This window comes from Sminthopsis crassicaudata, chromosome 2 (genome assembly GCF_048593235.1).
Source record: "Sminthopsis crassicaudata isolate SCR6 chromosome 2, ASM4859323v1, whole genome shotgun sequence".
NCBI classification, from domain to species: domain Eukaryota; kingdom Metazoa; phylum Chordata; class Mammalia; order Dasyuromorphia; family Dasyuridae; genus Sminthopsis; species Sminthopsis crassicaudata.
Genome location: NC_133618.1, coordinates 543778109 through 543805586, shown reverse-complemented (window position 1 = coordinate 543805586; position 27478 = coordinate 543778109). Strand labels below are relative to the sequence as shown.

The 27478-nt window shown below is 37.0% G+C and overlaps 1 protein-coding gene across 1 annotated transcript in view; it reads left to right on the top strand.

Moving 5' to 3' along the window:
• The window catches only part of TLN2 (talin 2), a 528019-nt gene that overhangs the window by 393638 nt on the left and 106903 nt on the right, over positions 1 to 27478 (top strand). Inside the window, 9 exon segments of the mRNA XM_074294922.1 lie at positions 1862 to 2070; positions 3947 to 4066; positions 4900 to 5097; positions 6138 to 6277; positions 15727 to 15820; positions 18916 to 19005; positions 20689 to 20811; positions 22716 to 22859; positions 24502 to 24663. Of these exon segments, the coding sequence (XP_074151023.1) occupies positions 1862 to 2070; positions 3947 to 4066; positions 4900 to 5097; positions 6138 to 6277; positions 15727 to 15820; positions 18916 to 19005; positions 20689 to 20811; positions 22716 to 22859; positions 24502 to 24663 (1280 nt within the window).

Sequence of the window (27478 nt, the reverse complement as noted above, 5' to 3'; positions counted from 1 at the left end):
GAGTTGCAGCTGTAAACCACTTATTAGGAGTTTTTATGAATTTGTCTTCTTCATGAGTTTCAGTTGGACACAAGTATATTCTATCCTTCCCATCAATTCATATCTTGGCTTTGCTAGGCAAGAATTTTCATATTTATTGTCAGGACTTAAGGTTGTTGTTGATTAAGTGCTCCAGAGGATAAATTGGAATCAAGGTTAAAGAGTCTGCCTTCACCGAGAATAAAGTAGGAAAATAGGTTAAATGGCATAAAAGTAACCTTCTAAGACTAGAAGAGCTGGCGGTCCTATGACATCAGAGGGACAAAAAGCAGATCGATAAACCTTTATGAAAGGTGTAGCTGTGTACCAGCTCATGCTAAAGTTTGAGGGCACAAGTACCATCTCTGTCCTGAAGGAGCTTTTTTCTAAAGAGCAAAGACAATTCATAAAGAGGGAACAGGAAGGACGGTCCACCCACAGTGTGGCTTGGGGCTGGACACCGAGCTCCTGAGGTGGAGGGCCAGTTCCATGAAGGATTAGGTCAGAGCTCACTTATCAAAGCCCTCATTTTTTTCCTACCCATCTCCACCAGCATGGTAGAATTAGCTTCTTCTCTAAAGTGCTGGGGCAGTGTACTGGGCTTCCTGCCTGGACCGAGCTACCGTATGGACAGGCCTGCATTCTGTATTTTGTGACGTGGTCTTGTTTTTCAGAGACCATGTTATTACTATTGCTACATTCTTGTCTCCTCTTGACAACAATATGGAGGTGAATTTATACATGTGTAATGGCTGTGTGTGTAATGATAACCATGGCTAGAGTAAGGGAGGAAAGAATAAAGGGGGGGGGGGAGTCACATGATCAGTTTCTTATATAGTTAAAACAAATAGGAATTTGCATAATTGATTTTTGGTTTCACTGCAATCATCTTTTTTTTTTCAATTCAATGTTATGGAAATGCTTGCTTTATTTCTAATGTTCAAAATAAAAATTTTTAATCATTATTTATTTGTATACTACTTTAATATTTCCAAAAAGCTTTCATCAAAATAACTAGGCAGTTGCAAATATTATCTCTATTTTGGAAATAAGAAAATTGACTCACTGTGAGCAAGGTTAAAGGATTCCTCCAGGCTTCACACAGACAATAGCTGGGACTTGGATTCAAGCTCTGTAGCACCATGCTAACTTGAGCCAAGTATGTGAGCACATTCACCCACTTACGTGTCTAGTTTCTTGCTTCCAAGTGAGCCAGGTCCTTTTGCTTGCTTGGTTGGACTCTTGAGTGTACTGTCTCCTCTTCATTGGACATTGACCCTCCCTACTTCATCCTCACTTCCAACACTCTTACCCATCAGGGTAAAATCACACCCTTTTCATGACTCCTCACATGCGTCAATATGCAGACCCTGGTTTTATAGGTTTTATTTTCATGAGCCTTGGACAATTGGTTTGTTTAATGGGTTCTCAGAGAAGATGGTGGGTCAGTTTTAGGATCCAGATTTCTGGAACCATCTTGCTGCATATGCATATTGACAGAGTTGTAGCAAAATGAGGCTTTGAACAAGTTGGGGCTTTATCATAATATTCTTCACTGGAGTCTCTCTTGGCTCATCCCAACATCTTCAGTAATAGGTTGTAATTTTAAAAAGACATCGGGCATTCCCCATGACCATGTGGTCATTTTCTTAACTCATCTCCTGCTTATGGCAGACCCCTTTTTCAGAGGTCCCTTTTAGCCAGTAAATAAAGGAAATCTCTTCTACCTTTAGTAATGTAAATAATCATTATGCCCCATCATAATTTTGTTGCTTGTTGTAATTTTAAACACTGGCTTTATATATGGTATGCTAACAGACAGTCTGGTGGATTTTTCCTTCAGGCGTAGCTGCAAGAGAGACAGCCCAGGCTTTGAAAACTCTGGCGCAGGCAGCTCGAGGAGTAGCAGCATCTACCAGTGATCCCGTGGCAGCTCATGCTATGCTGGATTCAGCCAGAGATGTGATGGAGGGCTCAGCCATGCTCATTCAAGAAGCTAAGCAGGCCCTGATTGCCCCTGGAGATGCAGAAAGTCAACAGAGACTAGCTCAGGTGGGCCCTAAGGGTAGGCTTTATGTTACCTGGTTCTGACTTTACTAAGCTTATCGAACTTTAGAATAAGGTTCCAGAGATCTCTCAATTCTTTAAATTACATATAGTATAAGATAACTTTTCTGTCTGGCCACGGCATTGATGTGCAGAGCTGGCAGAAAGCAGGGTACAAAACAGTATTCTCTTGTGTTATCAGCGCCTTGGGGCCTTCACTGTAACATCTATAACTTAAAAGACAAATATCAATATGTAGGAATCATAATTTTTTTGACATTGAATATGTGCTTTTATTAAAAAAAAAAAATCATTCTAAAAACCATCCCTCCATTAGGTCCTTATGTAACATGGCAGTTGACTTCACCATTTCTAGGGCCAACTAAAAAGGTTTAGTTTGCCCTCCTACTACTTCCCAAAAAAATCAGGTGAAAAGGCTTAAAATTTTCTGAATATATGCTTAAAACTTTAACTCCCATCTTTATAATGAAATCACAAGTCCATTTCTTAACTCTTTCCCTAATGTGTGTTTGGAAGATATTTAAGCCTTTCTGTCCTTGATGAGTTTAGTCTAGCTGACACATTGTGGGGAAAACGGGGTCTGTCACTGTGACTGTTTTCAGTCCATTCAGGTCAACAAAAGTAACCAATTAAGCTGTTTATCTTCACCCTGTATTTGGGATAGACCAGCAGTATGGAAAGATCCATGAAATGAAAGTTTTTTCTTTGTCTTAGATTGGATTCTATTTGCTTATTTATTTTTTCAGACTTAATTTTCCTCCTTTCTCCCAGCCTCAAAGTGTAGGCTTACTCATGGGTCCACTCTCAATTATCTGAGGGGCTTTGATGGTCAACTTCTGACCTCCATTCTTTTCCTAAATAATCTGTTGGCCCTTTGAGCCCTGAGGATGCACCATATTAAGTGAAGGCAAGTGCCCCTTGCAGTTAAGTATTTCTAAGCTCAAGAGGTGTAACAGCCTTAATTAACCTCCCCAGTAATGGAATATCAAGTGTGAACCAGTATGCCCAATTACATTCTGTTTAAGAGAACAGAATAGTACCCTTATCAAGCAGCTGAAGCAACAAGTAAGATGTTTGCCAGTGCAAAATTATACATCCCAAAATGAATGTGGAATTATTCAAGAGATACAGTCACTTAAGGATTTCTTGTTTCAAAGGATTTTTCAGAATCAGGGAATTCAGAATGATTTTTTACCCTTGTGACCTTTGTAAAGCTCATAAGATAAAGGGGATTTTTTTTTTCTTTAACTTTCACACAGCTTGAACTAGTTGTGATTTCTGTTGGAATCAAAAAGTACTTTGGATTTATTTGCTCTAGGATATCTGCTTAAGTACATTGTATCACCAAACTATCCCCACTGCTAGGTCAGAATGTTATCCCCAAGTAGCGTGGGCACCTTGGCTTTGGACCCAGAACCTTTCCTGAGAACTAGTAGTTTTGTAGCATTATTTAAAAAAAATTTTTTTATTGGAACCATTATTTCATTGGCATAGGAAGTCCCCAGTAATGAACTCTATTAATACAAATTGACATTTCTTTGCCATATATAATCTTGGAGAGACTTGATGAACTCCTGAGAGGAAGTGCCTACGGTCGCATTGCCAATATGTATCAGAAGGAGAATTTGAACTAGATCTCTTCAGAGGTCAGTTCTCTATCCAGGTCACCACATTACAATTTTAGATAGATACTAATAATTTCCATGACTTGCACCTTTTGGCGATGTAAAACACTGCAGTTTGACCAGGGTTAGGATGTCCATTCTACTTCATTTTAGCAGCACAGAATTTGCATTCAAAGGACACTTAATTTGGTCCAAGTGAGATTCAAGAATTTTATTATTTTGTTTTTCCTTCCAAGGTGGCCAAAGCTGTGTCACACTCTTTGAACAACTGTGTGAATTGCCTCCCTGGGCAGAAGGATGTGGATGTGGCCCTGAAGAGCATCGGCGAATCCAGCAAGAAGCTGCTTGTTGATTCAGTGAGAAGAATCATTTTTTGGGGGAAGATGTTTAAGTATTTGGATTTTTTTTTCCAGAGTAAAATATGAAGTCTTTTTGTCCTGAGAAGGTCACTTGGAGAAACTAATTCTTAGGACGTTTTTCTTTTGGTTAAGCAAACTTCTATTTCCTCTTGTCACTTGGAGGCAGAAAATTTCCATAATTATATTAAATTTCTTTATTGCATTGACATAATACCTTTTCCAATGGATCCATAACTCATTGCTTTTTAAGGTCATCTTAGCAGAGAAAGTTAGTGGTGGGAGACAATTTTGATCTGTCTCGGTGATCTCTGTCCTGCATTAGACAAAAGAGAAAAGCGAGACAGCCCCACTGTACTTAAGGGATATTATCACTTGTAGCTATCTGACAATTTTGTCAGTTGCCCACTGTGGGGAAATGGAAAAGCTGTATATTACTAGCAAAGACCACAAGTTTAACAACCAAAAAACTATTGCAGAGTTCTCTAAACCTGATAATTATTGCCAAAGTTAATTATTGGTAGTTTAGAAAACCAGAAGGCCTTAAATATGGTGGTGGTTTTATTTTTCCCCTACTTTTAGTTCCTAAGACTACAAGTAAATCCATTATTGAAGCTTCTTTCCATCTAAAATTTTAATCTCTTAGGTTCCTAACTTTATACTATTTTCCTAACATTGGATTTACTTTGGTCTCGAGGCTAAACATGTTGAAGGACAAGTTTAACTTGGGTGGGATCACAGAGACTTTCTTAATTTTATCATTACATACTTCATAGTGTTCTGACACTTCCATCCCAGGTGAGTCACATTTTCCTCTCTGTTTTCTTACCTAGCTACCACCAAGTACCAAGCCTTTCCAGGAAGCTCAAAGTGAATTGAACCAGGCTGCGGCTGACCTGAACCAATCAGCAGGGGAGGTAGTCCACGCTACCCGGGGACAGAGCGGAGAACTAGCAGCCGCCTCTGGAAAATTCAGTGATGACTTTGATGAATTCCTCGATGCTGGCATTGAAATGGCTGGGCAAGCTCAGGTAGATGGTGCTTAGTACTGAGTTCAGATCTACCTTTCTACTGGACATTTGGGACTTTAGTTTGCTTGTGTACATTGATAGAGACAAGCTTCAGGGAGTCTAAGTAGGTCTCTGTTCTATGTACTTCATGGGGAGATCCATGATCTGTATGACAAGCCCATTAGAATGGTGCTATCCGGAGGTGGTCTCAAACTTGGATCTTTGCCAGTGAAAGAACTATGTCCAGGCTCCAAAGGATGAGTTTTTCTTTTCTTGTCCTTCCTTAAAAAAATTTCTCTTTTTCTTGTTCCATTTTGGGTAGAAACATGGGGTGCATTTTAACAGAGATTAGGGTAGCAGATAGCTCAGTAAAAATTTGTATTTATATTTTCTCATGCTGTTTGGCCCATTTAAAACTATCATTTTGAAACCTAGTATCAAACAATTAAATGTTCCCTCCTACAAGTGAATAGATAAGCCTTTTTAGAGCAAGGGAACGTGACAAGCCTTAGTATCACTGTTTCCTGAACTCCAGTGATCTCCCTAAGAGAGATTAAAGGTGTTTTTTGCCCTCTTATTTACAAAAGATGTTTTCTTTTTTTTCTTTTTTTAAATTTTCAGATGCTAGGCCAGGTGAGAAATGTCTTTTTAGTGTGTAGAAGATGCCAGAATGTAATCAGCCCTGAGAATAGAGACAATGTGGGTCATTTGTGCCAGGCTGAGATGTGCAAACTGGTTGACAACCCAGGCATTGTTAAGCAAGTTGCTGGAATTGTTTGTGGGGTGTGTGTCTGCATGCACGCTCTTGGGAACACAGCTCCTGTCAGATATTCAGTTGCTTCGGATAGATTCCTGAACCTAGAACATGCTGTATAGTGGGGCATCTTTCTGGATAAATAGAGCCACTGGTCAGTGTCCTACCGAGGTAGGCACCTGGAAACAAGGTCTGCAGAATGGGATCTATACAGATAACTTACTTTTATTTCAAAATGTTCCCTGTGGCCCCTTGACTTCCAGGGCTGATAAACAGTTAGTTAGTTTGGTTCCTTTTGACTTTCCAGACTAAAGAGGACCAGATCCAAGTGATAGGGAACCTCAAGAATATCTCCATGGCATCCAGTAAGCTGTTGTTGGCTGCTAAATCTCTCTCCGTTGATCCAGGGGCCCCTAATGCAAAAAATCTCTTAGCAGCAGCTGCAAGGTAAGAGGGGAAAAAATGAAGGGTTATACTGTGTCACTGTGGCAATTCTTTTCTATTATAATGTCTTTAAATGCTTGGTCTAGCCTCTTGTTGCTACGTGTACTGTGTGTGTTCCTTGTAAGCAGCAGAAATGATTAGACTACTGGTAGTTTATGAAAGTTGAATGATTATGCTTTAAATAAATGTGTATCCTACACATAAGTCATTTAATAATGGTTTATTGGGTTGAATTTTAAGTTGCAGTTTTCTTTCCACAAGACTTTTTCTCCTTTTAATCCTAATCATGCACATTTCTATGGTGATTTAAAATTTGAGAAGTATTTTGCTAACTATAGTCCTGAGAGGTAAGTAATATAAATATTATTTTGTTCAAAATATGTTTTTCCCTTTTACAGCTAAGGAAGCTTAGTCTCTAAGTGGTTAAATGAATTGCTTGCATTCACATATCTAATAAGTGACTGGGTTGGAATTTGAACCAAATCTCTTGATTCCAAATCTGTTGCAGTCTTTAGTAAATTTCAAGCTTCATTGATTTTCCAGGCTCCAATTTAAAAGTGATTTTTTTTTTAACTGATCCTTGGACAACTACATGACCCATTCCATTTCTTCCTCTTTTTTTAAGCTTTAAATGTAAATAAATTCTATATTTACCATTATATTTTGTCATTGTTCACTCAGAAGAGTAATATTATTGACTTTTTTTTCTTTTTCCTTGTAAAACTGCTTTTGAAGTTTCTTTTTGCTTGTGGAGCTATCAAGTCTACTTATGGTTCTAACCAAAAACTTTGATTCTCTCTCTTCTATTCTTAAATGATTCTTCAGCCTGCTTTACAATTAGAGTTACCAGAGAATGAACAAATAAGTTAAAACCTTTCAAATTCCATTTGTTTGATTCTGAACTTAACGAACACCACATAAAGCAGTCATTTCCACATACATAGTTGAACAGAAAAATAGGATTGTACCCAAAACTATGACTCTTTTCTGTACAGATTATTTTTCTTTTTAAAATAAATTTGAATGTGACTATCATAACTGTCCTTTTTATATATGTTTTTCCCCCTGGTTTTCCTTTTCTTTTCTTTTTCTTTTTGTCTTTCACTCCCTTTCCCACCACCACCACTAGAAAGAAAAATGGAAAAATAGAAACAAAACTATTAAAACAGATTTGCATAGTCAATCAAAATAAATTTCTAGAATATCCACATTTTAAACTATATGTCTTAATCTGAATGTTGAGTCCATCATCTTTTTTCCAGGAAATGAATAGAAGCTCCACATTGGTACTTTGAAATCATGATTGACCATTGCATTTATCAGTTTTTAAATCTTTCAGAGTTATTTTTCTTTATAATGTTATTGTATAGATTGTTTTCCTAGCACTGCTTGTTTCATTCTTCCTCAACTTCAAACAAGTCTTCCTAAGTTTTTCTGAAACAGTTCATCCCTTTTTTAATTTCTTATAGCATCATAAAATTCCATTATATAAATATAAATTTTTTTTCAGGCATTTCTCTACTCATGGACATCTACTTTGTTTCCAGTTCTTTGCTATTATGAAAAGAGCTACTGTAAATATTTTTGTATATATAGATTCTTTTTCTCTTTCTTTGATCTCTTTGAGATATAGGACAGTGGTATTGTTAGCTTAAAGGTGATGCACACTTTAGTGACTTTTCAAAATAGCTGGAGTATTTAAAATTCTACCAGTAGTTCATTGATATTCCTCTTTTTTCTTTAGCTTCTCCAGCATTTGTCAGTTTCTTTTTCTCTCAATTTTATCAATCATGTAGTTATAAGATAGAATTTTGACTTAATTTTCTCTAATTATTAGTGATTTGGAATATTTTTCTATATGCTTATTCATAACTAGAATTTCTTATTTTGTTCATTTACTTTGCCCATTTTACTACGAGATGATTTCTTATAAATTATTTCCTTATATATCTTGGATGTGAGGATTTTATCAGAGAAATAGGTTATAATGATTTTTCCCAGTTAAATATTTCCATTCTAATTTTAATTTGAAATATTTTGACCGTGAAAGCAAGTTTTAATTTTATGTAAGTGATTAAAATTGTCCATATTTTCTTTTATGGTTCTGACTATTTTTGTTTGATCAAGAGCTATTCCCTATCCATAGTTGTGCTAGTAAGAACTCTTTCACTTTGAAGATCTATTGTTCTTCCAGTTGGGTTTTTAGCAGCTGTTGCTGATTCTTTACTCTTCTTCCACCTCCCTAAATTGCCAAGCCCCCTTTGATAAACCTCTTCCCAGGTATCTTTCCTTAGATGACTTGCATTATCTTGCACTTTTTCAATGACCAAAAGTTACAGTGATTTGAAAGATTTCCATTCTGGAACATACCATGCATCACCTTAGATCTTGAGAAAGTCTAGCAAAGTAGAACTAGTTTTCAGAGCTGAAATATCCTAGGGGAAGATCAAAATTGGCCTTTTAAAGTTCCAGGTATCAAATAAAAGAGTTGCTCTAAATGAATATTATCAGCATTCATAATATTCATTCTTCAAATCCCTACTTAGAAAGTTGAAAAAAAAAAGTTGAGGATAAAAGTGTCTCCCTTTAAAAAAAAAAAAAAATTAAAAGAAATCTTTCATGAACTCAATAAATTATCCAGTCTCCTTTCAGTAAAAATGATCATAGAAACCCATGGGTATTTGGGAACTATCCTTTGCTTCTCCTTTGAATAGCTCACCTAGGAATCATTAGATGCAATAAGGAACCTTGAGAGACCCTCAAATCAAATCCTTATTCTCTAGGTGAGGAAATGAGAGCCAGAAGATTAAGTTACCAACATAACACAGAGATAGATAATACAAACATAATTATCATACACGCTTTAAAGAGCTTTGGTTTCTTTTTTGTTTTTGTTTTTGTTTTTTTTTTTTTAATGTAGTATGGTACATTGGAAGGAGTAAGAAGCTTGGAATACTATGGAGATATCAGACCTGAGTTCAAATCCAAGCCTTACCATTTTCTACCATAGTGCAGTGGCAAAGTATAGGATTTGGAATCAGGAAGACATCTTCCTGAGTTCAGATATGGCCTCAGACACTAGCTTAAGTGACCCTAAGCAAGTCACTTAATCTTATCCTTAAAACCTCAGTTTTTGCCAATAAAATCCTAAATGAGGTCACAGAATCAGAAACGACTGAACAATAACAAATGATACAAAAGTCACTTAATATCTCTGGTCTCGATCCCTCTCTATACTAGATGATCTCTAAGGTACTTTCTCACTCAAAATCTATTATCATAAGGCCTCATGACTTGGGCAGAGTTATACACCTAGAACATCACTCACTTAGAATCAGAAGACCAGCTCCCTGAGTCAGATTGAATGCTTCCTCCCTCTTCATGCTATAGACTAATCAGAGAAGAGTGATCAAAGTGAAATAGCTCCATCATAAGAGCAAACTTATCAACAGATGCTGGCAGCTACTCCCCAGGGACCCAGCATCTTTTGTTTTCCTCCCTACTTGTTGTCCAAGGTAGAAATGGTGGGGTCTGTAGAATGGGTCTGGTCTTGTCAGAGTTAGATCTCAGTCGGCCTTCTGTAAACTTTGGCCAAAGGACCAACCGAGGAGGATGGTCATGGCTATCAGAGTGGCCAGACACCATCTTAAATCTCCAGCGCTCCAGTCATTATTGCTCCTCCTGTTACAGAAGGAGAACATCATAGATCTCTATATCCAGGAACTTCCATAGAGACTATCTAGTCCTTAGGGCCCACATCAGATTAAAATGTAATTCAGAAATATTTAGCAAGATAAATAAAAATATAATAGAACATAGGTAATGGTAGTATGTAGTTTTCTGAGCCTGCGGGGATCTTTGCATAAGGGTTACGGGTTCCATTTCTCCTTGAGCTTGATACCCAGTGAAGTCCAAGTACTTCATTCCATAGATTAGGAAATTGAGTCTTAGTATTGAGATGAAATGGCTGGCCCAGGATCACAAAGGTGATCCAAAATCTGCGTTCTTTCCACTTCTACTGAATATTAAATTTCTGAGGTTAAAGTTCCAATAAATCTAGACTTAATCTAGTAAAAGCATTCATTTGATTTGCTTTTTTTTTTTTAAATGAAGTTTTGTCATCTGTTCTAAACTATTAAAGAATATTCACATATTGAAATAGGAGGGGGACCTGATGCACAAAGTTGTAAATCTTTTATAATATTTGAAGTGCATGATAACATTAAAAAGGTAATTACTAAATATTCTCTTGGTTTTCATGACCCTTTTGAACTCTTTGCCATGTGTGTGTGTGTGTGTGTGTGTGTGTGTGTGTGTGTGTGTGTGTGTGTGTATTTCCCCCCACTGTTGGATAGTTACTGTCAATACGATTGTTGTTCTGATTGTCCTTTATTCTGAATCATATTTCTTCATAGCCTTCATATGTGCCACTTAGTATGGGGAGGTACTCTTCTGTTATTTATGTCACAATTTTAGCATTTTCATAACCTTTGAACTAGAGATTCTTAGTCATTTTGTGTGTACTAGACCCTTTTGATAATCTGGTAAAGCCTGTGGACCTCAACTCAAAATCACGTTTTAAAGTGTATAAAATAAAATTCATAGGATTACAAAAGAAACAAATTATGTTAAAATACAACTAACAGAAAGAAAAGGTCCACAAATTCTAGGATATGAACCCCTTGCTTTAGAAACATTGCCTTTCCCTCATTTTTCACAAATGAGGAAACTGAGGAGTTCCAGAGAGGTAACAATCTCTTTCTTAGGGACACCTAAAACTAGTTCTTTGGGCTCTTGATTTCCTGGTCATTGCCCTTTTCATTATCTATCCTGATATCTCTTGGTTATTCATATGGCTGTCATATGACTGAATGGCCGTGACATTGTTGCTTTTCAGGGCGTGAACAAGCCAGTCCACTGTCTTGATCCTGAATTTCCTGCCCTCCCTTCTCTCCTCCTCCAAACCCCCAACATTTTCAAACTTGAGTCTGTTGTTCTTTGTTGTACTGTTCATTCCTTCTGCTCATTGGAAAGCCAGTTTTCTTCTCAATAGAAAATGGAACATTTCTTTGTGTAATGGACTCTCATTTCTTCCTCAGGATAAAAGGGGAAGGGAGGGCAGAGGACAGTTGAAGAGCTCAGTCATTTTGTTTCAGATGTCTACAGAGGCCTGGCTTTTACTTTTACTTCATATTCATTTGCTTTCATTTCACATTAGGGATGTAAAAACTTATCTATTTCCTTCATTTGTTCTGGTTCAGAATGTTACCAATTCTCATGAGCCTGGTGGAGTTGAACCACTTTCTCAGGTTTCTACCAATCCCTGTCTCAGTTTAAGTAGCTAAGTTGGTGCTCTTTGATTGTGTCCAGAAACTGAGAAACCAATTTTCAGTTCCAAGAAGAAGGGGCTCTATCTCTATTCGCTCTCTCTGCTGTTGTTGCTGACACTGCAACCTTGCTAAGCCCCTGGCATGAAATATTTGACAACTTGAGAAGCAATTTACCCTTCTTCCCTTCCAAAACTGCCCTAGCTACTGAGGTTATACTGGGGATCACAGGACCCATTTCCACTTCTGTCCCAACCTTAGCATTGACTCGCTAGGAACCTGCAATTTAATTAGCACCTGTCTCCCTCATTGCCACTTGTATTTTGCTGTTGGTCCCTGCTGAGCCTGCTTGATCTCCTCAGAGACCAAAGTTGGAACAGCAGTTCTCTTTGTATAAAAGAAGGGAAAAAAAGGAATTGGGATGTGCATGAAAAAAATGGTCTTTTTTGCATTTGCCTTTGATCACACTATTCCTCTTCATTCCTAATTACTCTCCTGCTTTTTTCTTTTTGTTTGAATAGTAACCATTCTTTAGAATATAAATCAACTTCTACCTTCTTTCAAAGACTTTGTTGGCTACTCCGACCCACAGATTGCTTTCTTGCTGTTCTTGATCTTGGGCTGGCATTTGACTATTTCAGCTACGGTCTTCTGCCTCCACCCTCGAAACCTGGAAAATATAATCTATCTATATTGACACACAATGTGTGTGTGTGTGTGTGTGTGTGTGTGTGTGTGTGTTACCTCTTAGGTAATGCTTTGTGTCATCTGTTCTGATTTTGATACTTTTATATTTACATTTTCATAGGTATGAGTTAAATATCCCTAAATAGATTGCAGTTCAATTCAGCAGAAATTTATTGAGGACACTGCCCCATCGCCATCCCCATCCCCATCAGTCTGGTCCATAATGAGGACTACTCAAGGACAAGAGTCTACATTTTATGGGTTTTAATTCTTTCCCTACACCTAGTACTGTACATTGTAAATAATGGGCATTCCCTAAATATTTGTTGGTCAGTAATCTCTTTATCTTCACTAGACTTTAAGTAATTTAAAGGCAAGAACAATATTTTCACCATGTTATTAAACCCCCACCATGGTTTGCATGTGGTAAGTGGTTATCCATACTTACTGTGGATTTCCCCCCTCCCCCCACCGTATCCCTTAAGATACTCTAGTTTGGGTTATTTTAGTGTCACTGAATAGTTTTGAATTTACAAAGCCCCTCAGTGCTTTGAGGCTTGGGCTCAGGTCTGCTTGCTTTTATTTCATGTTTTCATTATCGGTCCAGTGCCATGTGGTAGCTGCTAACTCCAATATGCTTAATGTATAATAATCTCTTGAGTGTCCCCTGTAGAAGTTGGCGATTCACACAACCTTTCACTTTGGGCCTTCTCTTGTTTATTCCTTCTATATGCTCTGAAGGAATAAATAAGTGTGACTGATAGCCAAATCAAGGCTATTCAGTGTCTGTCCATATTGCCCAATGAATTCCTCACGTATAAGGTGTTACCCTGAATATTGAACAGACAGGTACAGGCCCTTAGATTTAGAATCTGTTGTTCCAAACCAAGTAACCCTGACATTGGCAAGAGCTGAAAACAAACCAAATGAAGAATAGACACATTGGGAAAAGCAAAAACTAAATGAAACATTTGTGTACAAATATGCCAAGTGGTCCTGCTCTCAGCACACAACTGCTGTGCCACTATTAATTGGGTGTATTAATATATACTCATAGGCTCTTTCCCCTGAATGATACTGTACTAACCACAATATAAAATACAGTCCCTGCCTGCCCTTGAGAGGGAACCAGCAATTATTGTGTGTTGTTTCTCCATTGCATATAGTGAAGAAAAAAATAGCCCTACTTTGTCATATGTTATCCCAATTGAATACTTTTCTCAAATGTTGGATTTTTCATAGTTAGAGTTACTAAATTTTTTATAAGGAAAATCTATGGACAAAGGAATGAATTTGATCTAAATCAAATTGAGTTGGGGGAGGAGGAGGATTTTAGTTGTTTCCCTAACCAAAGTTCCATATGTTTTTTTTTTTTTCCTTTCTTTTCCCTAGCTCATCAGTAAAGTAAATTTAAAATTCAAAGTAGAGTTTTCTCATCAAATAATTAAGCTGATTGTCCTTTGTATATTGGAAAAAAAAATCTCTTCATTCAATTTGCATATGCTCTGGCAAACTCAAAGCAGCTTATTAGTAAAATGCGTTCTCTGACTCCAAATCCTTTGTCCTTTCCATTAAACTAGCATTCGTGGAATGGATTTGAAGTAGCAGCATCTTGGTATTGTCCCAAGAGCAATGGATATGATGCCCAAAGACCTGGGATTTGATTGGGGTGCTCTGGGCCTTTCATCATCTACAAAAGTGAGAAGTGTACACCCTACCTCCCTAGGTTGCTGGGAGAACTAAATGTGATCAAATATGTTAAGAGCTTTGTAAACCAGAAAATGATATAAAAATAGGTCTCAGGTGCTATTGTCACTTTTATTATAGGACTTGAACTGGGTCATGAAGAGGAAGAGTAACTCACATTTCCTTTATGATTCACTAAGTCCACAAAGCCACTTACTTATAACAGTCCTTTCAAAGATGGGCTGAATTTATATAAATGCAAAGTTTGCATTTATATAAACAACAAAGGGGAATGTTGTTCACAAAGGCTTGTGGGTGGGAATGAGAATGACATGTTGGGGGACTAGGTGGGGGGGTGAGGGGAAGGGAGTTTATACATTGACTTGATTTATATTGGAAGTTGTAAGAGGTCACTTTGGGTAGTTGGCTAAGAGCCAAATTGTGAAGACAATTGGAAGTCAAGCTGAAGATTTGTTTTCCTTTTTTCTCCTTCCCCTAACTTTGTTGTTGTCCAGTTGTGGCCAACTCTTTGTGACCCTGTAGACCATATTGCTCATAGGGTTTTCTTGGAGTGCTTTGCCATTTCCTTCTCCGGTAAATAAGGCCACAGAGGTTAAATGACTTACTTGCTTAGAGTCATAGAGCTAATACACACCTGAGATCATCTGAATTCAAGTGTTCCCGTCTTCAGGCCCGGCTCTATATCCGCTGAACTCCCAGCTGCCTTCTCAGTAAACAGAAGTTAAATGGCCTGCCCAAAATCACATAGCTAGCCTGAGGACAGATTTGAACTCCAGACCCCACTTACTACTCCATATTAGTAAAAGATATCAGAAATTTAAGTAGCAACTCAAGGAACATGTTGACTGGGCCTCACACCCTCCCAATTCTCTGTCTCTGGATTTTATCTTTACTCTCCCTTTACCTTGGAACACACCAGTCATCTCTGCAAATCTACCAAATTGTATTACACTACATAATAATGAAATGTGTGCCCTTAAAATAATCTGGCTCTCTGAATTGTGGACGTCTTAGAGCCTAGAGTAGTGTCAATCTCTGCCTCCCATTCTAGAAGGAGCTGCTTAAGAGGGATTGGATACCCAGGATGCTCCAAGTTTTCAATCTTTCCCAAATGTTCATGGTGGTCCTGAAACAGTGCCCAGATTGGATCTAAGGTTCTGGTTTGTTCTGTGTGCCCAATCTTCAAATGAAAATAACATTTTGTTTTTTTAGTGTGTAGTCCTGAATTTAAGGACTATGAATGCATGTGGAATTTTATTAAAAGTATTTTCAAAATTCCATTGCATTGCTCTCAGCGAGTCTGTGGTAATCTGTATTCTGTTATTAAAATTGCAAGAGGAGGTGTCCAGATTATTCCTTGTAAGTGGCTAATAATGAAATATCTTGAAAGCAGTATCAATGTGGTTGTATTATTATTTGAACTTCATTGGAAAGTCTTACTTCTATATGTATTGAGACAGTCAATAATTCTGAAAAGAAATACAAGTTCCCCTTAGAAGTAAGTCCAGTCATCAGAAACAAGGTAATTATTCTGCTTTGCTTGAGGGAGAAATTCTCTTCCTCAATTAGGTTGTTTTTTTCCTTTTTTTGTTTTTTCTTGTTTAGAACCTATAGCTTACAGAAAAGCATTGAATGGGGATTGTACCTTGCTTACTTAATTGAATTTCTTATGAACTAGAAAAATAAAATAAGGGTAATTTCATCATCAGTCTTTATTTTCCCCTCTCCTAGAGCTGTGACAGAAAGCATTAACCAACTCATCACACTGTGTACCCAGCAAGCACCAGGCCAGAAGGAGTGTGACAATGCCCTCCGGGAACTTGAGGTATTATTACATGAAATGATGCTTAGAGATTTCAAAAAGTGGAAGGATTGGTATGATTCTTCCATTTTCTTGTAGGATTTCTGTCCCATGCCTTTCTTATTTCCTACTCTTTGTGGGAAGAGAATTGTAATCAATCCTAGTAGATGGGAATGCTTCCTGGTGGGGCCCAAGGAAGCATCTCTACTGCCTCTACCTTATACCATAGGTATATTTTGTAGAAAAAGTCTCATTTTTACAGGAACAGGGAGGAATTGTTCAGTGCTCCTTGCCTGGCACTGTGGATGTAAGACCAAAACTGAACTGGTTGAGGCAGCTAAAGACAATGTTTTATCCTGAGGCAGTTGAAAATGACAGCCTGCCTGGGACACACTACTTACTGAGTAGTTTCACCTGTGCATTTTGTCCTACTGGAGTTCTGGGATGTTGTCTAGGAAGGATGTTAAAACATACTTCTTGACCAAAAAGTTTAGAGCAGAGTCAGAGTCCTGGGGCTCCCTATGACCTGATAACTGTAGTTTCAGCTATATTTAAAATTCTAACTCATATCTTAGTATAAGAATGTAAGTGTTTGTGACAGAAAATGAATGAAAGCCTGCTCCTCCCCAGCCCTTGACGAGCCAGCAGTTCCACAGATGCAGAGCATATTAAACAGACCAAATTGATATTTCAGGAAAAATAAAGTGGTTGTATTTCCATGGCCACTTGATTTCCCTACAGAGATGCTGTTTGGTAGTCATTTAAAGTACTTGTATATTCTTAGTCCATATAGTTCTGACATCATGGGATTATACAGGTACCTGGAGGACATTCCACAACCAACCAGAAATAATTCTGGCTTCCCACTTGCACATGATGTAGTCTTTATAATTGACTTTTTATTCCTGGCATTGGAGTAGTAGCCTGGAACTCAGGATGTACAATTACTTTGTAAAAATTGCTCAGATCCCTCTCCATGAGCCTTGAATTTAAATTTATGTATTTCTCAACACAACCGATGGAGTCTTTAAGCCTTTTCCACAATGTAATACCAGACACTAAAATTCTGCTGCCATTTTTAGACAGTAGGTCTTGATGATAAGCTGTGGGGGATTCTCTTTTGTACCTGAGCTCAGGTCACTTCATTCACTGCCAATACAAAGGAGAAAAGCTTGAGGTGAATTTTAAGGACTCTAAGTAACTTTAATACCCAGGTTTGCCAGTGCGACACAATCTTCAGAACCCTTAAGTTTTATAAAATTTTATACTGTTTACATGAAAAGTAGAACTCTCTTGATCACCTTAAATATGTTAGCTGTTTGATTCAGTGGCCTGGTATTACATCCCCTTAGCTGTTTTTCCTTCTACTCTGTGTTTTTAAATGATCAGGAAGACATAAATCTTGTTTGGATCTGCCTGTTGTTTGACAAAAATGTTCAGATTTTTGCTTGTTTCCCTTTTACATAGGAAAGAATAGATATAAATTATACTTTATAATGTATTTCATGCCTGAATTATGCCTTCATTAGGGAGGATGGAAAAGAAAATTAAAATGACAGTTATTTTTTAAAAAAGGAAAAAAATCATAGGATTCTGAATAGTCCATTTCAAATAACTCCTATTTAAACTAATTTTACTTTAAGGTGAATTCTTTAGAAAAAGTCAAACTAATAATAGATGAAGAAAGTTGCATGGTTGGTTAGCTGAATCCAAAATAGTTGAAGCTATGTTAAATAGACTGTAGTTTTGAGGTTATAAACAACAGAAAAAGTGATTAATTGAAAGCAAAAAAGGGAAAATGAGTTATGACCTATAAAGGGTTTGATATCTATTGATAGGGAGAGAATTTTTTTTTGATTGGAAAATTAAAACAAGCATAGTGAGATATTACTCACTAATTGTCCTTCTGAGTTGAGATTTGGTGTATTTTTACGTTTGTAATTGATTCTCAGGTAGCTGAAGCAGAGGGAATTGTCTGTATATACATGGAGACAATGGAGATATTCTGTGATCTTGTTAATAGCAAATAGGCTCTTGTACTGCAAGTAAAACAAAAAGTTTGTTATATTGAATCTGAAACATTTATAAACTGCTCAGAATGCAAGCTGGTTAAATAAGTCAATTTTGCCATAATAACCAATGCCTGATTAAATTTTCAGTTATTTCGGAGGATGTATCTTTTCAATTAACAGGATCATAGATTAGAGGGAAATTCAAAAATCATTTATACTCCAACCCTTTTCATTTTTATAAATGAGGAAAATGAGACCCTGGGCATTTTTATGTGATTTGCCTAAGGTCATTTAGGTAATATAGCATGAGAAGTAGTATTTTTTAAAAGAAATTTTAAAAGTATTTTTTAAAAAAGAGTTAGTATGTTAAAAGAACAATTTTCTTTCCATTCTCCAGATTTTCTTAGGACGTCCAAAGGAATCATCTCCCTTTAAGTGCCACTATTCTTTTTAAAGTGTCCTTTAATCTTCTAGCTTAAACTGAATATGAATGCCACTGGAGTTATAGTGGAAAGAGCCCTCCATTTGTGACTTAGCTCTTCCGTGTCTTCATCTGCAAAGTGCTCTAGGCAGCTGCTGAGGTCCCTTCTGTTATGCTTATAAACATTCTCATCAACTTTCCTATGTGATGCTTCTTAAGCTCCTCATCAAGACATCCTGTGAAGAAAAATTTTACTTCATTAAGCACATATAACCCACATATATATGTGTGTATGTTATGTATATACATACATTTATCTATTTATTTATAACTATTATGTGCATCGCTAACTCAATAGAAAGAAATCTAGGTTAGACTTTTCTCCTTGAGACTATTTAAATACAGCTTCCCAGGATTTAAATAATGTCTTTCGTTTCTCTTCCTTATAAGTATTGGCTATAAAAGTAATCAACCTCTAGCTTAATTAGTACTATATCTGATTAAAAAAACTTGGTCTCTACTTAATATGTTTGCATCAAGAATTCAAAGTTTATCTACTTAAAAGGGAAATGAACAATAGTGATCAGAGCTCTAGGTATAGAAAAAAAGTATTTGTGTACAATATTATAGTGAGTCAGTTTCATTCTGTATTTATTCTACATTAAAGTTTTGCCCTCTTTCTGCAGACTGTTAAAGGAATGTTGGATAATCCCAATGAACCTGTTAGTGATCTCTCCTATTTTGACTGCATTGAGAGTGTAATGGAAAATTCCAAGGTAAAATGCTTTTGTTGTAGTAGTTTCTGTCAGCTTTCTTGTGCACAATAAGGAACAAGTTGTGTTTACATGTGATTCACATGTGTGTGAGAGGCATGTGCATGTGTGTGCAAATACACAAACACACCAAAGCTAGGACAATCTGCAATAATACGTATAGGTGATCACTTCTTCCATAACTATGTGCAGTGGACACACACATCTGTGTCTATATGTATGAATACACATGTGCATATGAATCTATGAATACTTTGATCTCTTAGGTCTCTCCCAGGTATTTTCCTCCACTATATATATCTCGTGTGCATAAATACACAGAGAGAAAGAGATGACAGGAAGGGGAAAGAGAGAGAGAGAAAGAGATGAGAATATAAATAGTTGGATATTTGGACTCTCCTAGCCAGAGAAAGTTTTTCCAGCCACATTGAAGTTAGTTTCAGAGATGCCCTCCTTCTTTACTTCCTTCTAATTAAAATGAAGACTTTACTTTTCCATATATAAATTAATCTGCTTTGCATATCCAGGAATTGAAGGGTTTTTTCCTCCTAGGAAAATATCATATGCCTGTTTGCATTATCAGAGGAATTACTACTTAGGGGATCTTTGTTACTATAATGTTTTATAGATTTGGTGGTGCTACCATCTTACTAAGAAATAGCAAATTAATTATTGTTTATTCTTTTCACTATGTATGGAGCAGGTTTAATCATAATATATACACGCCTACTCAGTAGTTTTTCTTGAAGAATTAGCCAACATGTCTCTCTTGAGTTTACATATAAAATTTATAATAACTTATCATCCAAAAGAAGGTAAGTATAAATATAAAATCTAGAATATGTTTTCCTTTTAAAATTATCCTAATAATAAATGCTTTCTTTCCCGTTGATATCACCAAGTACATTTCATCGTATACTATTTAGTCAGGTCTCACTATGACTTTGTGGATCACTATACATCAATGCTGTCCATGGGATTTTCTTGGCAAAGATACTGAAATAGTTTGCTATTTCTTTCTCCAATGGATTAAAGCAAACAGAGTAAGTGTCTTGCCCAAGCTCACACAGCTAGTAAATGGGACTGGATTTGAATTCGTATCCTCCTGACTCTGTGCTCAGCACTCTGTCTCCTAACCCACCTAGCTACCTCTTGGCATATAGTAAACACTTTATAAATGCATATTAAATTGGATTTAGTCAGTCAAAAAAACATTTATTAAGCCTCTGCCATTTGCAAAGCATTGTGCTAATCCTGAATGATACAAAGATAACAATTAAAGAATTCCTGCCTTCAAGAAGCATGTATTTTGTTGAAACAATTATTTATTAAACTTTTACATTAGCTTTTACATTAAGGTATAAAAGTGTGCAGCTCTAGGAGTTCCTGGGTTAGATATTATCACAGAAAGGGACACCTAAGTGTTATGTACTTTTGATACTCTATATGAATATTCCCTCTTTTGTTAGAATAAAAGACATTTTAGAGGTGAAAGTTTTATGCTCAAAATATGAATTTATTCTCTATTTAAAACTGATTTATTATCACTTATCTGCCTTTTAATGTTATCAATAAGGGAGAAGACTAGAAAGAAGATAGAATTACATTTCCTTGGAGATTAAATTTTTAAGTCAGTATTAGGATCTTGCACTTACTGTTATTAGAATAGTGCCTTCTTTGTTTCAGGTCCTGGGTGAATCAATGGCAGGAATATCTCAAAATGCCAAGACGGGTGACCTTCCTCTATTTGGAGAATGTGTGGGAATTGCATCCAAGGCCCTCTGTGGCCTCACGGAAGCTGCAGCCCAGGTAAGTCTGTTTTGACCAAGTATGGTAAGACATTGATCACCAATCTCTACTTGAGATTCAAATGAACATTTCCTTGGTGAATTCTTGAAGATTATCCAGCAGGAAAAATAAGAGATGTGAACCTGACCTCTCATTTAATCACAAGGCAAGGATTCACAGCTTTTTTAATAGTAAGAAGAGAGGACTGGAATTAATCCAATCCAGAGAAACTGTCTCTAGAAGGTTCTTGCCAGATGTGGGGGTACATGCTTATAATTCAAACTACTAGGGAGGCTGAGCTTGGGGCCAAAGAATCGTTTGAGCTCAGGAATTCCATGTTGCAGTGGCTAAGGCAATTGGGTATGTACACTAATTTAGCATTAAATGGTGATCTTCCAGCAGTGGGGAGGGGAACTAGGTTCGCTCCTTCAGCATAAGGACAAATTCATGAGTAGTCCCTATATTTTGGAAGGAAGAGCAAAAGGGAGGAAGGATGTCGGTACTTTCCACATTTTTTGTTTCTAAGTTAGTAGTGTCACAGACACAAATGTCAGCTGGTAAAGCCTATGGACCCATTCTTAGAATGTTTTTAAATATATGAAATAAAACTTATAGCATTATAATATAAACCAATTATATTGAAATAGTTACTAAAATAGTTTAAAAACAAATTTGTGAACTCCAAGCTAAGAGCCTCTGCTTTAGAACTGGTCCCTCTCTCAGACAGAATTGTTGAAACTTTAGTTTCCTACTAGTTGTAACATCCCAAAATTGAAAACTCAGCAGAAGCATGGTACCTTCCACATTTTTTTGGTTCTTCCCTGAGTCTGTAGGAAAAATTATGTAGAAGAGAAGCTCTTGGCCAAAATAGATAAAAGAAAGAATGTACAAATAAACATTTAAGTATTTACTGTGTGCCAAGTACTGTGCTAAGTACTTGAAATGAAAGGCCCCAAAGATCCTACGTTCAAACATGAAGAAAATATGGAAAGTGGTACCCAAAGTGAGGGTGAACAAGGTCCTAGGAAGCAGACTGACACGTCATCCAGGAGCAAGGGAAGACTTGAATTTATTCTTGTTTTAGAGTGGGCTGTAGGGGTAGCAATTGCAAGGCCTTTGAAGCTGTGGAGGAGATGGAAGATATCATGAGAGTGGAAATATATTGGTTGAGACATTCCTGAAATAATGGTCCAGAAAAGCAGTTATTAATCAGTGCAGGGAGATCCTAAGTTGGGTGTATCTTTCAGCTTATTGTCTCTGGTGTGGTAAGAGAGGTGGGCTGAGAATAGGGAGTACAGAAACATATATATTTATCCTAATGATTTATCCTTTAAAAAAAAAAATTGGTTTTTGAGGTTTTGCAATTACTGTTACGTGTCTTAGTTCTTGTTAAAATAAGTACGACATGTTTGAATTCTGTTTCTGGCCTTAAGATTGCAAGGTCTAATTGGTGTTCAAAAGTAGAGCTCGAGTGAGAAAAGGTTGGGACCTTCAGCAGTAATATATTAGATGTTGCCCCTTCTCCTCCTACTGTGGACATCTTGTGAATTTTTAAAATAACTGTTTGATTTACTCAACTCCAAAATAGTGTTGTGAGTTCTCCCCAGAGAGCATTTGTGTCAGCCCTGAATTTGGAAAGTTGAAGCAGATAAAAGAAATCCTCTAGTTGTCTGAGTATACAGTACTCAGGGCCATGTATACATCTGGGTCTTACACTAAAAACTACAGATACTATGGCACAATAACATGCCAGGTGGGCGTCACAGTGCAAAGAACTGAACCTGGAATCAAAAGCACCATGTTCAAATCCTGCCTCAGGCACTTACTATCTGGGTGAGCTGGGCATGTCATTAGCCACTGCCTGCCTCAGTTTCCTCAGCTGTAAAATAATGGAGATGATAAATAGCATTTCCTTCTTGTTCTAGGCTGCTTACCTCGTTGGCATCTCTGATCCCAACAGCCAGGCGGGGCACCAGGGTCTTGTGGATCACATCCAATTTGCCAGGGCTAATCAGGCGATCCAGATGGCTTGTCAGAACCTGGTGGATCCAGGCAGCAGTCCATCACAGGTAACCGACCTGGGCAGGAAGAAAAATGCTCTGCATCCTGCCAAGAAATGTCCTGAGGGAGATAAAAGGAATGGTGAAGGAGGGATGGAGACTCAGCACATCCCAGGCTTGGATAAAGCGTTTGGGAGCCCTTAAAGTTTGTTATAGATTGGAAATTAGAGAATGGTATCTTAGGGGAAAGAGAGCCTATATTATTGCCTGAATAAAATAAAATCAGCAGTGAGGGGATAAAGGATGAGGGTGGAGGGTTGTGTCCTGTATACTGAGGCAGCATTGGGAGCAGCTAAGTGGCTCAGGGAGTAGTGTGCCAGAGCTGGAACTGGAATTCAGATCAAGTTTCTGGCAGTGTGATCCTGGACAAGTCACTCACCTTGTTGTCTCAGTTTCCTCATCTGAAAAACAGTCTGGAACAGAAACTAGTAAGCTGACTCCTCGGTGTCTTTGCCAAAAACAAAAACAAGTCCCAGTGGGGATCACAGAGTTGGGCACAACTGAAATGACTGAAGATCAATTAATTTAAAGACAATCAAATCTACCATAGTGTCTGTTTAGCTACATCATGTCTTCTCCCTTCCACACCTACCTCTTAAAAGCTCCGTGTTGCCTTTTTTGTGAATCTCTTTCTTTTATTTTTCTTTTTTATTATTACGACCTTTTACTTTTGTTTAACCTCATTGTATCTGTATAGAGCTATAACTAAGATGATGCACTAGAATTTGTTTCAAAGTGCTGATATTTGTTGGTTGCTATCAGTATTTGAGTCTTTCAACAGCATAGAAACAACTGACCATGGTTCCTAATTAATAAAAATAATTGGTTAAAATGGAAAGCTACCTACTTCCCTTCATTCCCCTTGGTCCATTTGCCTACCTGGAATTCTTCCTTATTTTTCCCTTTCTCCCTGACTCCCCATTTCCCCATGCTCCATGCAGATTCCTTAGCAATATTTTTCATGTTTCACATTGTTTATTCCATGTAGATTTAATTGCTAATGTGGAACTAGTTCCACATATTTTGTTTAAAAGTGGGGACTGGGGGGGTGGAGGTGGGCCTGGAGTCAGGAGGACTTGGGTTCAAATCCATCCTCAGCCATTTGACACTTAGTAGTTGTATGACCACGGGGAAATTATTTAACCCTGATTGCCTCGAAAAAATAAAAATAAAAAAACCGAGGTGAGGAGGGTACACAAGGCCTGTACCCATACTGAATATATGTAGCACAAGGCAGCAAGTTGTATGCATATTCTCAATAATTGATATTAGGAATGCCCCATTCTAGTAGAAAAGAAAAGCATCACCTATGTTTCTCAGAGATGCCTAAGTCACTCTCCATAGCCCCATTCTACAACATGTCAAAATCTTTTCCATTTCTACGTCTTTTCTCCCTCATTGCATCCTTCAGATAATTTTTTTCCTATTTCCCTTTTCCTTCTTTCTTTCCTTGTTATCCTACTCCCATCCTTCCTGCTGACATGTGTGTAAAAAGGCTTTTTTGAAGCCCTTTAGCCTGTGGAACAATAGAACTTGATATTAGTGGACCTGAAATCCACTTTGATACCTGAGTTGATTCCTGTGAACTCTAGATTTTCAAAGCAGAGCCTTTGAACCAGATTCCCTGCAGCTCTCGTTCTCTCTTTGATAGGTTTTGTCAGCTGCCACAATTGTTGCCAAGCACACCTCCGCCTTGTGCAACGCTTGTCGCATCGCTTCATCTAAGACAGCCAACCCAGTGGCCAAGAGGCATTTTGTTCAGTCGGCAAAGGAGGTCGCCAACAGCACTGCCAACCTGGTGAAAACCATCAAGGTAGGTCCTTCAACTGACTTCCTCCCCTCCCCCCACACCCATAATGTCGTTCCACCTGGAATCCCAGGTTTTTGTTGTGCTCTCAACATTAATATTTTTACCCCTTAAAAGTTGTTTTATTTCCAAATGGGGCATTTATTAATTGCATATCCATGTAGGTCACTTTTGATGAATTAACAGTCTGAGAGTGTTCTCCTTATATAATGGAGAGGATGGAAATTATAAAGAAATCAGTGTATGTTTTTTCTTTTTTACTGAAAATTAGAATTCTGCTTAAATGTATTTGAAAAATTGAAGGTTTTATATTTTTTAAAGTGGGGCCATGATGTATGTCTGTGTAGAAAATACGTCACCCAGGATAGCAGATTTCTCCTTTACTGATGGAACCTCAGGCCTCCAATCCCATTTCAATGGAAAAGAAAAATGTTATCCCAGAATTTTCTTGAAAGCCAGTTTGTTTTCTCTTTCTTTATGACCATAATAAGATTAGATATAAAATAGTAAAGTGTAAAGTAATTGGAAGGGCAGGTAGGATCTTTCTTGAAATAAATAATATGTCAGAAATAGTATTGTTGTTTTCTTCCTGTTGGAACAAAGATTAAAGTAAATGGAATTATATAAAGAAGAAAAGAGGAAAGGTTTTTTGTTATTTTTTAACAGGGAAATGCATTGTCTATAGATTAAGTTAAGTCTGTAATCCCTTTCCTAAAGTGGAGGGGATCAATTCCACAGGTAGGATCTTCCAAATCATATCCAGCCAAATCTCCCTTATACGGTTGTTTCCTTGAGTTTTGTTGGTGTTCACAGTTGACTTTTGCAGCTGTAAAATCAACTAATCTGGGAAAAAAAAATGAAATTAAATGTATACTTTTTTTTTTATAACTTGAAACACTGCCATACTAAGTTATGGGGAATTGAAGAGGATTTTTTTTTCTTTAGATTCCAATAGCTTTTCTTTGTATTTTTGCTCAGTTTTGAAACACTGAGTGATCTGTATGCAAAATTTCTCTCAAATTCTTCAGTTCTATTCAGATTCTTCTAGGAATGTCACATTCTCGTAGCAACTCATTTCAGTAAATGAGACTGGTAATGTCTTAAAAGACAAGCTTGCAAATAATTATGTGAGTGGAGAGAAGGAAGTGATGTTAGACTCAGCAAGATGTGGCAAATAATTAGAAATGGGATTGAGTAAAAATGAAGCATCAAGACTGACTTCAGAGTTACAAACCTTGGTGATTAGAAAGAGGATATTGGGGCAGCAAGGTGGTGCAGTGGATAGAGCACCAGCCCTAAAATCAAGAGGAGCCAAATTCAAATCTGACCTCTGACACTTAATACTTCCTAGCTGTGTGACCCTGGGCAAGTCACTTAACCCCAAGTGCCTCAAGGGGAAGAAAAAAAAAAGCAAGATGATACTGCTTTCAAAAACAAATTAGGAAGTTTGGTGAAGTTACAAGTTGGAGGTGATCCTTATTGTACATGTTAATTTTTGAGATTCCTTTAAGGTAACTAGGTCAAGTGTTCTAATAGCAGGTAGTAATGCAGCATTAGAACTCAGGACAGATTACAACTGAGTATAGACTTATATAGTATCCCTGGGGAGGAGAAATTTGCTTTTTAAAATTTTCTGACTTCACTTAAAGTACTTGAAGTATGTGAATATACTTAAGTATATTTATGTGTATATACATTCTTTCCAGACCTCTCACTTTTTTATTACTCTTATTCTGATTACATCAGTTAAAAAAAAAAAAAAAGTCTCAATTAGATCTTATCTTGAACTATAGATCATAGATTTTAAAATGAAAGGGTCCTTTGAGATTATCTGGTCCAGTTAACTCTCTAATTCCCTAATTTTCAAATAAGAAAACTAAGGCCCAAAGATTATTTGCTCAGGATTATAAAGCAGTGATTAGCAAGGGGCACCCATCTTTAATACCTGATTATCCTTTTAATAATGAGGATATATACAGTGCTAAGTCTATCCCTCAAAGAGATTAAACAGAAACATTATGCATTTGTACAAAAAGAAGTGTAACAGCTCTTTTTGTAGTATAAAAAACCTGGAAACTAAGAGGATCCCCATTAGTTGAGTTATGGCTGGAAAAAAATGTTTTGTGATAGCATTGGAATATTACTATACCATAAGAGATATATCCAGACAATGGAATACTATTATACCATAAGAAATGATGAAAGTGATTTCAAAGAAATCTGAGGTTTGTATGAGCTGATACACAGTAAAGTCAGGAGAACAATGTCTATACAATACAATTATGACACTATAAAAACAAACCACTTTGAAAACTGTAAAAACTATGATCAAAGCAATAATCAAATGTGATTCCAGAGAATAAATTATGAAATATGCTATTGTATTTCTGAGAGAGAGATGGTGGTACATAATGAGACTTTTAGGAGAATTTGTTTTACTTAACTATGACTGCTTTATTACAAGAGTTTTATTGTTGTTGTTTTCGTCATAAAAGTTTTTTTTTTTTTTAATGCAATTACATCCAATTTGTGTTAGAACATCAGCAGTTGGAGTAATAGAGAGGAGGATGACAGTAGAAGCAGCGCCAAGAACAGAAGGCTACTGAATCCATGATAGGTTGTCAAGTTGTGAATATCTGAAACCAAGCCTTTTATCTGTTGGCTACCCTGAATCTTTGAATCCTGACCATTTCTTGTATTGGATAATGTAATATGGGAGACATACTACCAAGTCATATCCACTCTCCTTAAAGAAAATTGTATAGCTGTCTTTTCTTTCTTCCTTCATTCAGCTTGTTACTCTAGTTTCAAATCCGATGTG